The sequence below is a fragment of the Cetorhinus maximus genome, chromosome 21 (genome assembly GCF_964194155.1).
Source record: "Cetorhinus maximus chromosome 21, sCetMax3.hap1.1, whole genome shotgun sequence".
Taxonomy (NCBI): domain Eukaryota; kingdom Metazoa; phylum Chordata; class Chondrichthyes; order Lamniformes; family Cetorhinidae; genus Cetorhinus; species Cetorhinus maximus.
In genome coordinates this window covers 31,367,348-31,379,535 of record NC_135899.1, presented here as the reverse complement: position 1 = coordinate 31,379,535, position 12,188 = coordinate 31,367,348, and the positions used below count along the sequence as shown (strand labels likewise).

Below are 12,188 nucleotides of genomic sequence, written 5' to 3'. Positions count from 1 at the left end.
CCCGTTGCAGTGCCAGGTTGTGAAGGACACAGCAGACAATGACGATGTGTGACACCCTCTGTGGACTGTATTGCAGGGCTCCACCAGACCGGTCCAGGCACCGGAATCTCATTTTCAACATCCCGATGATCTGCTCCACCAAGTTGTGAGTTGCTGCATGAGCCTCATTTTACCTTCGCTCTGCTGCAGTCTGAGGCTGCCACACGGGTGTCATCAGCCACCTCCTCTGTGGGTAGCCCTTGTCCCTGAGGAGCCAACTCTGCAGCTTCTCTGGACACTGGAAGAGGTCAGGGATCTGAGACCGACTGAGGATGTAGGAGTCACACACACTCCCTGGGAGCCGTGCACAGACCTGCAGGATGCACTTGTGGTGGTCACACACCAGCTGAACATTCAGCGAGTGGAAGCCCTTACGGTTCAGGTAGTTGTCCGCTTGTTGCCATGGAGATCTGAGTGACACGTGAGTGCAGTCGATGGTAGCTGCACCTATGGGAAACCTGAGATCTGGGCAAATCCAATCGCTCTTGCATCCTGGCTTTCTCCATCTCGGGTGAAATGCACAAAGTATTGTGCCCTCGCAAAGATGGAATCCGTGACCCCATGGATGCATTTGTTTGTGGGTTGTGAGATCCCACAGAGGTCGCCTGCGGAGCCCTGAAAGGAGCCACTGGTGTAGAAATTGAGCGCCACAGTCACTTTCACAGCCACTGGCAGTGGATGACCTCCACGTCCCTGTGGTGTTAAACCCTGCAGCAGGTGGCAGATGTGACTGACCAGTTCCCTCGATATGTGCAGCCTTCAGCGACATTGGTTCTCAGTCACTTGCAGGAATGACAAGCACTGTCTATAGACCCTGGGTCTAGCCGGGCACCGACCAGTATCGGCTGCCTGTGGCTCTTCAGCAGTGTGTGTGGGAGCCCCAGCCACCCCTTCTTCCTGAGGCCCAGTCGGCCAACTGTTCTGCAGTTCACTAAAACACTCATTAGTTTGTAGTCTGTGCCCAAGGGGTGAAATGTTCAGGAGCACTTGGTGGCACTTTGATACCTCTGTGTTGTTGAGGGGGCAGATAATCTAGAGACCCGAGTCCACGTGTCAATGTGGCTGTGCCTGAACTGTCTCAGCTGCAGAGAAATAGTCACTTTATACAGGTTTCCCTAATGTGTGGCCACTTCACCGCCCCCCGCCTATCCCGCATGTGCTTGTGCACTAACCACAGGGCAGACCTTGGTCCCCCCGCAACTCACCCTAACCACAGGGCAGCTCTTACCCTGGCACCATGCTGCCAACCAGCTGGGAAAAAATGACTGGCCTGTGCCCTCGCCTGAATGCGCGGAGAGTCAACCTTGAGGTCCAACAGGCGACCTTCCCGTGTGCTGGGCAATGTGAGTGTGTCCTCACCTCCGAGTTTCCCTCGAACCTCAGCTCACTAGGTGCACACTCGCCTTTTAAATGCTGTTGTGAAACATGTTGGTGTGGAATCACTATGATGTGCCCGGATGGTCCAGGATGAGGGGATGATTCCGGCAGGCTGGGGTTAGAATGATACACAGACGTATTAAAATGAAGTTCCTGATATACGGCAATGGGAAACACAGCCCGCCAATGACGGGCGGAGCAGACAATTGGAAACTGCTTTCACTACGTTGTGAAACGGATTTTTGACCTTCCTGCCATATTGTCCACTCACACCCACCACAGAAACATAGAAACTAGGAGCAGTAGTAGGTCACTCAGCCCTTCGAGCCTGCTCCGCCATTTAATATGATCATGGGGTCCCTCTATCTCGATGCCACTGACCAGCTCTATCCCCAGACCCTTCACACCTTCAGAGTCCATGATGTCTGATGAGAATGGGATGGGAAAATTTCACACTCGTATTAACTCACCCAGTTCACATTGAACTGAACCTCAACAACTGCCCATTCCAAGACCCACAAGCTGCTGAGTGAATGAATTAAACCTTTCTTGTGAAATCAGTAAAGAAGAATTCAGACAAGTCAACTACTGACAATTATTTATTGACAACAAACCACAATGATCAGCACTTGTAATGACACATTGATGATGAGATTTTTGTCCATGAATATACTTTAATCGTAAAATTTTATAAATGTACATTATATAACAGTGTAAATCTGACATTACAGAAAGTACAAAATAGATCAGCTTCTATCAATATAAAATGTGTCTCTCTGAGTTGCCTCACGACATTTACTCTGTTCAGGTCAATCACTCGACCTGAACAAGTTGTTGAAGATAAACGAGTGTGAGGGAAAATCATCCCTGAAGATCCCTTCGACTGTGAGAGCCATCACATTGCAGATACTGGATGGAAACGCTACTTGAGAAAGTCCCACTTGAATAATCAGGATCCCAACCTGGTGGATCCGGGATCCACTGTTCAATTTGTGGAAGCACATTCCCAGGAAAAATAGATCTCCACCATCAAAGAACTCAGTGTAAACAATGAGCTGTGATTCTGTGTGTCTGCTGTGATATGGAAGGATGGACAATGATGTCCATGTTCACACTAGAACAGGGGAATCCAGTTATTCATCAATGAGGATCTGGGAATGTCCTGCAGTGGAACACAGTAAACCCACGTGGTAAGGAATGGACAGAAACAGGGCAATCGGTTCAGGGTCAGGAGGGCAGTGAAATTAGTCTGACAGGTTTTAATAGTGTCTGGGAGGGTGAGACAGGGTCAGGAGGGCAGTCAATTAGTCTGACAGGTTTAGCAGTGTCTGGGAGGGTGAGACAGGGTCAGGAGGGCAGTGAAATTAGTCTGACAGGTTTTAACAGTGTCTGGGAGGGTGAGACAGGGTCAGCAGGGAAGTGAAATTAGTATGACAGGTTTTAACAGTGTCTGGGAGGGTGAGACAGGGTCAGGAGGGCAGTGAAATTAGTCTGACAGGTTCTAACAGTGTCTGGGAGGATGAGACAGGGTCAGAAGGTAGTGAAAAAGTTACAACAATATCAATGGGGGGGAAATTGAAATGTCACTCACTGAATCAGGAAGGTTCCGGAACAGAGAGATCAGAAGCTGTGAAAATAAAAACTGAATGTGAGAAATGGAATAAAATATAAAAATTGAGAACTTGAGATATTCTATATCACTCACTGAGGTTCAGTCACCTCTCAGCATTAACTAAACTGACTCACAAATGATAAATGAGCACCAAGGGAGTGGAGTGTGAGGGATTGGAGGCAGAGGGTGCAAAAACAGGGTGTGGAGGGTGAGAGGGTGGAGGCTGAGTGAGTGGAGCTTCAGTGAGTGGAGGGTGAGGGAGTGGAGGCTGAGGGACTAGAGGAACCAGCAAGTGGAGGGTGAGGGACTGGAGAGAGAATGAGTGGAGGGTGAGGGAGCAGGTTGTGAGGGAGTTGAAGGTGAGGGAGAGGAGGATGAGGTTCCCCCCTGTGCAACCCTGAGTTACTGTCAGGAGAATGTAATTCTACAAGTTTCAATCCCTCCTATTTCATTCCCAACTATCTGTCCCTCAGTCACTTACTCTGAGCTGTTGTGTAGGTCACACTTGGTGGATCTGCAGAAGCAAAATAAATGTCAGTTAGAATGGGGAATAATCCATTATCAGACAGTGAGAACACAACAAGTGTGAGGGAATGGAGATTGGGTAAGAAATACTCATTCCCACACTCCCCTCCATCCTTACACTTTATGGAGATCCTGTTGATCTCTTCCATTCCATCGATATTCAGTAGGTGAGGATGTGAGTGTGTGTGGTGGGTTTAATGATCAATATTAGACCCGGTCTGGGCTGATCACACAAAGGAAGGTCAGACAGGGAACAAGACGTGTTTATACGTGTGTATCTGTGTGTGGGAATTAAATCAGTTCCATTCAACACAGTGTCTTGTACTCCCAGTACTGGAGATTCCCCACACTCACTATGTCCCCTCAGTTCCACATTCCCCTCTCTCTCACTCTCTCCTCTAAGTGTCCTGTACTCCCAGTACTGGAGATTACCCCACACTCACTCTGTCCCCTCAGTTCCACATTCCCCTCTCTCTCACTCTCCCCTCTCAGTGTCCTGTACTCCCAGTACTGGAGATTCCTCCACACTCACTCTGTCCCCTCAGTTCTACATTCCCCTCTCTCTCACTCTCCCCTCTCAGAGTCCTGTACTCCCAGTACTGGAGGTTGCCCCACACTCACTCTGTCCCCTCAGTTCCACATTCCCCTCTCTCTCACTCTCCCCTCTCAGTGTCCTGTACTCCCAGTACTGGAGATCCCCCCACACTCACTCTGTCCCCTCAGTTCTACATTCCACTCTCTCGGATTCTTACCTCTCTGTTGCCTTTTGCAAATGTAGATTGCAATTATCCCGAACATGCAAATTCCAACGATCACTAATCCTGTTACAATTCCAGGATGCAGGAGTTGTCCACTCTTTTCCGGGATTTCTGAAACACATTTCAATAACATGAGGATTGTCTCTCTGTTCCCGGATCGTTCTACATTACTGCCCTGCCTGCACTGAGTGTTGACTTTGGCTGCATATGAGTGCTTCAGTTGGAGTTTGATGAATGAGGGAGTTCAGTGAAGAAGGGATGAGGTGATCCTTTCAGTTTCAACATTTCCTCAGAAAGAAGTGCAGCAGCCTTGGTGAATATTTCTACTGCCCTTAATATTCTCTAAACTAGTGGAAGTAATATGAAAGAGAGTAATTTAAGGGTAAGTCATGGCAGGGTAGCTAAGTCACATGGAATGCTCCTCCTGTGCAATGTGGGAAGTCAGGGGCACTTCCAGATTTCATGGTGACCATATGTGTAAGAAGTGTCTCCAGCTGCAGCTACTTGAATTCCGCTTTTTGGATCTGGAGCAGCAGCTGGAGTCACTGTGGAGCATCTGTAGGGCTGAGATCTTCGTGGATGGCACAGCAGTGAGGTGGTCACACCGCAGGTGAAGAGTGCACAGACAGATAGGGAATGGGTGACTGCCAGATAGAGTAAAAGCACGATGCAGGTACTGCAGGAGCCCCCTGGGTCCATCTCCCTCTCTAACAGCTTTTCCGTTTTGGATACTGCTGGGGGAGATGGTGTCTCAAGGGAATACAGCAGGAGCCAAGTCTGTGGCACCATGAGTGTCTCAGCTGCACAGCAGGGGAGAAAACAGAGTGGGGGAGCAATAGTGATCGGGGATTCTATTGTAGGGGGAGCAGATAGATGTTTCTGTGGCACCAGGATGGTTTATTGCCTCCCTGGTTCCAGGGTGAAGGATGTCACTGGGCGGCTGCAGGACTTTCTGAAGGGGGAGGGTGAATAGCCAGGTCGTTGTCCATATCGGTACCAATGACATAGGTAAAATAGCGCTGAGGTCCTGCAAGCAGAATATAAGGAGCTAGGAAATAAATTAAAAAGCAGGATCTCAAAGGTATTAATCTCAGGATTACTCCCAGTGCCATGAGCTAGCGAGATCAGGATTAGGATAATAGATCAGACAAATCCATGGCTGGCGAGATGCTGTAGGAGGGAGGGATTTAAATTCCTGAGGCTTTGGGACTGATTCTGGGGAAGGTGGGACTTGTACAAGCTGGACAGTTGGCACCCCAGCAGGACTGGGACCAATATTCTCACAGGGTATTCCCTAGTACTGTGAGGGAGGGATTAAACTAGGTTGGCAGGGGGATGGGAACCTGAGTGGGGAGACACAAGAGAGGGAAATAAAGATAGAATGAAAGACAGAAAAATAAAAAGCAAAAGTGGAAGGCAGAGGGAACAAGGGCTAGCAGAAAATAAGGCCATAGTACAAAAAAGATATGTGGAAAGACAAGTCTAAAGGCACTGGATCTGAATGCATGGAGCATTCGCAATAAGGTAGATGAATTAACAGCGCAAATAGATGTAAACGGTTACGATATGATTGCAATTATGGAGAAATGGCTGCAAGGTGACCAAGGCTGGGAACTGAATATCCAAGGGTACTCAATATTTAGGGTGGACAGGCAAAAAGGATAAGGAGGTGGAGTGGCGTTGTTAGTTAAGGATGAGATCAGTGCAATAGTGAGAGAGGATATTGGCTCAGAAAATCTAGATTTAGAATCAGTCTGGGTGGAGCTAAGTAGCAACAAGTGGCGGAAAACATTAGTGGGAGTTGTCCATAGGCCTCCAAACAGTAGTGGTAAGGTAGGGGATGGTATTATACAGGAAATTAGAGATGCATGTAACAAGGGTGCTACAGTAACCATGGGTGACTTTAATCTACATATAGACTGGGCAAACCGATTTAGCAATAATACTGTGACGGATCAATTCCTGGAGTATGTACAGGATTTTTTTTTAGACCAGTATGCCGATGAACCAACTAGTGAACAGGCTCTCCTAGATTTGGTATTATGCAATGAGATGGGGTTAGCAAATAGTCTTGTGCAGGGTCCTTTAGGGAACAGTGACCATATGATAGAATTCTTCCTTAGGTAGGAAAGTGAAGTAGTCCAAACCGAAACTATGGTCCTAAATCTAAACAAGGAAACTATGAAAGTATAGGGCATGAGTTGGCTAAGGTAGACTGGGGAACTTCATTAAAAGGCATGATGGTGTATAGGCAATGGCTAATACTGAAGGAATGAATGCATGCAATGCAAGAGTTATATATTCCTTTCTGGCACAAAAACACAACATGAAAAGTAGCCCAACCATGGCTAACAAAAGAAATTAGGGTTAGTTTTAGATCCAAAGAGGAGTCATAGAAAGTTGCTCGAAAAAGTAACAAGCTTGAGGATTGGGAGCAGTTTAGAATTCAGCAAAGGGAGACCAAGAGATTGATTAAAAGGGGAAAAATAGAGTTTGAGAGTAAACTTGCAAGGAGCATAAAAGAGAATTATATAAGTTTCTATAAGTATGTAAGAAGAAAAAGATTAGTGAAGACAAATGTAGGTCCCTTACAGTCCGAAACGGGAGAGTTTATAATAGAGAACATGAAAATGGCAGAGCAATTAAACAACTACTTTTGTTCTGTCTTCATGGAGCAAGACACAAATAACTTCCCAGAAATGCTAGGGAATCGAGGTCCTAGTGAGGAGAAGGAATTGAAGGAAATTAGTATTACTGAAAAAACAGTGCTGGAGAAATTAATGGGACCAAAAGCCAATAAATCCCCAGGACCTGATAATCTACATCCCAGGTACTAAAAGAGGCAGCCCTGGAAATTCTGTAGATTCTGGAACAATCCCCGCTGATTGGAGGGTGGCAAATGTAACCCCACTATTTAGAAAAGGAGGGAGGAAGGAACCAGGGAATTAAAGACCGGTTAGCCTAACATCAGTGGTAGGGGAAATGCTAGAGTCTATTAGAAAGGATGTGATAACAGGACACTTAGAAAATATCAACAGGATTAGACAAAGTCAACATGGATTTATGAAAGGGAAATCATTTTTGACAAACCTATCAGAGTTTTTTGAGGATGTAACTAGCAGATTAGATAAGGAAGAACCAGTGATGTGGTGTATTTAGATTTCCAGAAAGCTTTTGATAAACTCCCACATAAGAGATTAGTGTGTAAAATTAAAGCATATAGGATTGAGGGTAATACATTGGCATGGATTGATAATTGGTTTGCAGGCAGGAAACAGAGAATGGGAATAAATGGGTCTTTTTTGGAATGGCAGGCAGTGACTAGTAGGGTACCGCAGGGATCAGTACATGTGCCCCAGCTATTCACAATATGTATCAGCCATTTGGATGAGGGAATGTAATATATAATATTTCCAAGTTTGCAGACAACACAAAACTAGGTGGGAATGTGAGTAGTGAGGAGGATGTTAAGAGGCTTCAAGGCGATTTAGACAAGTTGAGTGAATCAGCAAATGCATGGCAGATGCAGTATAACGTGGATAAGTTTGAAGTTATCCACTTTGGTGGGAAAAACAGAATGGCAGAGTATTACTTAAGTGGTGATAAATTGGGAAATGTTGATGTACAAAGGGACCTGGGTGCCCTTGTACATCCATCACCGAGAGTAAGCATGCAGGTGCAGCAAGCAGTGAAGAAGGTAAATTCTATGGTGGCCTTCATTGCGATAGGACTTGAGTACAGGAGTGAGGATGTTTTAGTGCAGCTGTACAGGGCCTTGGTGAGACCACACCTGGAGTATTGTGTGCAGTTTTGGACTCCTTATATAAGAAAGGATATACTTGCCATAGAGGGAGTGCAGTGAAGGTTCCCCAGACTAGTTCCTGGGATGGCAGGATTGTTGTATGAGGAGAGATTGGGCCGACTAGGCCTGTATTCACTGGGGTTTAGAAGAATGAGAGGAGATCTCACTGAAACGTATAAAATTCTGACAGGGCTGGACAGACTGGATGCAGGGATGTTTCCTCTGGCTGGGGGGTCTAGAACAAGGGGGTCACAATCTCAGAATACAGGGTAGGCCATTTAGTGCTGGGATGAAGAGAAACGTCTTCACTCAGAGGGTGGTGAACCTGTGGGATTCTCTATCACAGAGGGCTATGGAGGTCAAGTCATTGAATATATTTAAGAAGGAAATAGATAGATTTCTAAACTCTGAATGCATCAAGGGGTATGGGGAGAGAGAGGGACTTTGGTATTGAGATAGAGGATCAGCCATGATCATGTTGAAGGGCAGAGCAGGCTCAAAGGGCCGAATGACCTACTCCCGTTCCAATTTTCTATGTTTCTATGTTTCATTCCCATGTCTGATCGGGGACATTGGCAGGATGTGATAAGTTGTATTCCCCAGGGATCTGTATTGGGACCTCAGCTTTTCACCATCTATATTCATGGCTTGGATGCAGGAACAGAGAGTTGTATATCCAAGTTTACAGATGACACAAAGCTAGGAGACACAGTGTAGGGACATTGACAGATTAAATGAGTGAATTTATTGAAATGAGTTTTCCCCAATGTGGGGAAGTGTGGGATCATCCGCATTAAATCTGGGAAAGACAAATTGGAATATTTTCATTATGTTCAGAGTCTGGGAGCTGTAAAAAATCAGAGATGTGGATGGCCATGTACACAAGTCACTAAAAGCTCGTTCACTGTTATAAAAAAACAGTCAGAAAGGCTAATGGGCTGTTGTCCTTTATCTCAAGGGGGTTTGAACACAAAGTGAGGAAATGATGCTTCAGTTGTACAGAGCTTTGGTCAGACTCCATCTGGAGAATGACATTCAGTTCTGGACACCAAACCTCACATCAGATATACTGGCCTTGGAGGGGGAACAGTGTAGATTCAGCAGAATGATCCCACAGCTCAGAGGGTTCAGTTATGAGGACTGCTTCTATAAAGCTGACATGTATTTCCTTGTGTTTAACAGGGTTAAGGATGATCTGATGGAGATGTCTAAAATGATAAAGGGAGTCGATAAGGTCGATAGAGAGAAACTATTTTCTCTGGTGATAGAATCCAGAACAAGAGAGCATCATCTTCAATTAGAGTGAGGTCATTTAGGAGTGAGATCAGGAAGTAATTCTTCACAAAAAGTGCAGTGGACATCTGGAACTCTCTCCAGCAAGAGGCTGTGGGAGCTGGGGGTCAGCTGAAATTTTCCAGACTCAGATGGAGAGATCTTTGTTGGGTAAGAGCAGCGAGAGATATGGAGCAATAGTGGGTAAATGGAGCTGAGGTACAGATCAGTCAGGATCCCAATGAATGGTGGAGTAGACTCAAGCGGTCGAATAGCCTAGTCCTGTTGCTATATTGCTCTTCTTAGCCAGTCCCTTGGTATCGAGGATGACTTGTTTCCACTCCAGTTCAGTGGGTTCTGAGATGATGGATAAGTCCAATGTGCGATCTGCAGCCTCTGCCACATGAGGGACAGATTGTGCTTGAAGAACAATCAGGTAGATGAAGCGTTTTGAGGTGTTTGTTCTCTCTCTCTAATGCCTCGACTTTGCCTCTCCTGGCTCCTGATAAAGTCTCTCAATGTGTTCAGTGCCTTCCTGAATTAACCCTTCTCCATTTTAGTTGATCACAAGTTCCGGCTCTCCAGTGATTCAGTGAAATGTTTCTCCTCTTCACAGATGCTTTGAAGATTTCACTCAAGGATTTCTGCTGTCCTCTGGTATATGATCCTCCATCCACACACAGCGGAGCTGGTTTTGAGGGGTTAGCACTCTGATGCAGTGTATGTTAGCTTGGAAGAGCACACTGCTGTTGCTCCGCCATTCTTGCCACTGGATATGGAGAATCTAGTGAGGGAACTGATGGTGATACTTCTCCAGTGCTTTGAGGTTCCTGCTGTAGGCTGTCCAAGTCTCTGGCGCAGACGGGAGCGCAGGGATCACTGCTGTCTGATGAAGCATGATCTTAGTCTCGGGATTCAGAGCCTGGCCCACAAATATTATGCAGAAGCTGCTGAGTAGAGGCTTTAGCTGTCATGGTGGTCAGTGAAAGACTCATTTTCTCAATATGCATTTTGCGAGTCTGCACATGACACTTGTGTGTCTCCATAAACACACACACCCACACCTACACACACACACACACACACAACCACTACAATCCACTACAGTTCCTTACCCCACTGATAGAGCTGGGTCTCTGCCAGGCTGCAGTGTTCAATTTGACAGGAGTATTGATCCTCATCTCCAGCATTTATTTCAATCTCTTTCTGGATCTGATGGGTCCCATCGTGGTTGGGTCGAACCCCCGAGGATAGTGTCTCAGACATTACCTCTCCATCCCTTAGCCAGCTCACCTCGATGTCTACAGGATAAAACCCAGTAACCAGGCAGGAGAGAGTGAGCGGCTTGTACTGACTATTGGGCTCACTTCTGGAGATGAACACTTCAGGCTGAACTGTAATGGGAAAGGGTGAAAACACAAACAATAGACAGACACTGAATGGAATGGGAGAACGCTTTCATAGACCAGTGAAGATAGATCACAACATGGGATCAAAACTGAAATAAATACCTTTCCTTTCAAAATATTCCTTCCCAGCTCGTAAATATTGCTTTAAACGTTGAACATATACTTGTTGTAGATGATTTTCCCAGTAGTTGTTCCAGGTTTCATCAGAATCCCATTTCTCTTTAGTCTTCACTGCAATGTGATTAGATGCGACCCATCTCATTCTGCCTTGCTCCAAACTAATATAGTCCCTTCCATCAAACCCAACTCGCATCGATCTCTTAATGGAGCCGTCTTCAGTGATCTCAACAGACCGAATCCATTGAAGAATGTGAATTCCTGTCAGTGACCAAACAGTTAATCAGCAATCACAAAGTGTCTGATCAGTGGTGAAAGTGTAAAGCAACATATTATCTACCTTCTTAATGTACAATCACATTTCAACTATGTAATTGTTTCTTCATTTATTTTATATTAATTAATATAGACTGGTTGTGGTTTAACCCCGTCTGTGGAGTGTGTGTCATGGGGGTAACACGGAACATCAAGGTATAAGAAGGGCCCAGATGGAAGGTATATAAAGAACTGCACTGAACTGCACTGTGGGCTCAAAACACAAAGCATGATGGTTAATTTAGTCAAGTGAAAGTCTTGCTAGAATCAGCAAGTTCTGTAAAATGGCTTAACCTGTAGGAGGGCTCGTAGCAGGGAAGATAAACAGACTGAGCTTCATTAAGGGGCAATAAATGTGCTGCCTTCTTCCCATTCTGGAGATTGCTAAGTGTTGGAGATAACAAAGCGGAGTCAAGCTGGCTTTGTTAAATCAAGTGTGACCTTCAAAGGGGGTTACGCCAGGGTACATGCACGGGGATGTAATTAAAAACCAATTAAATGGACTAAAATCTGGCTTTACCTTATAGGGCACAGGACCATAGCAAGAAAAAGTATAAAGAGTCCACAGAATCACCATTCCTGCAGCGGTCAGGTCAAGTTGGTCAGTTGTTCAGAAGACGTGCACGGAGGATTCGTCATTGGATTGACCAATGAGACGGACTCCAGCTCACAGGGAAGATAAGTAACCGGTATTGTTGTGAGTGTGTACAATTGCTTAGTGGTTTAATAAAGATGCATCATCTTTTGTGGAACTGCATCCAAGTTGTTGTGTAAAGTTGATATCCAAGACAGAAACCTTTAGACCAGGAAGAGGGTCGTACTAAAGGGGATCTTGTATAATATAGAATCGGAGGAGTAGTGTCACAGGATGGAATTTTCCAGTCCCACCAGCAGCGGGAAGCTTGGTGGGTGGGTTAGTTAATTTGGCGAGCGGTCAGAAGTCAGTTTCCAAACGGCGGAAT

The 12,188-nt window shown here is 45.7% G+C and overlaps 1 protein-coding gene across 3 annotated transcripts in view; it reads right to left on the bottom strand.

Moving 5' to 3' along the window:
• Positions 1 to 2,070: 2,070 nt before the first annotated feature.
• Positions 2,071 to 12,188, bottom strand: part of LOC144695822 (class I histocompatibility antigen, F10 alpha chain-like) — a 104,915-nt gene continuing 94,797 nt past the window's right edge. The window contains exons 3-8 of one of the 3 annotated variants that reach the window (XM_078566838.1): positions 10,897 to 11,172; positions 10,501 to 10,779; positions 4,306 to 4,422; positions 3,510 to 3,542; positions 3,008 to 3,043; positions 2,071 to 2,578 (exon numbers count right to left, since the gene is read on the bottom strand). In XM_078566838.1, coding sequence (XP_078422964.1) covers positions 3,012 to 3,043; positions 3,510 to 3,542; positions 4,306 to 4,422; positions 10,501 to 10,779; positions 10,897 to 11,172 — 737 coding nt within the window. In that variant the 3' untranslated portion in view covers positions 2,071 to 2,578; positions 3,008 to 3,011. The remainder of the gene's footprint in view (positions 2,579 to 3,007; positions 3,044 to 3,509; positions 3,543 to 4,305; positions 4,423 to 10,500; positions 10,780 to 10,896; positions 11,173 to 12,188) is intronic. The other 2 variants (XM_078566840.1, XM_078566839.1) reach the window with 2 other exon arrangements.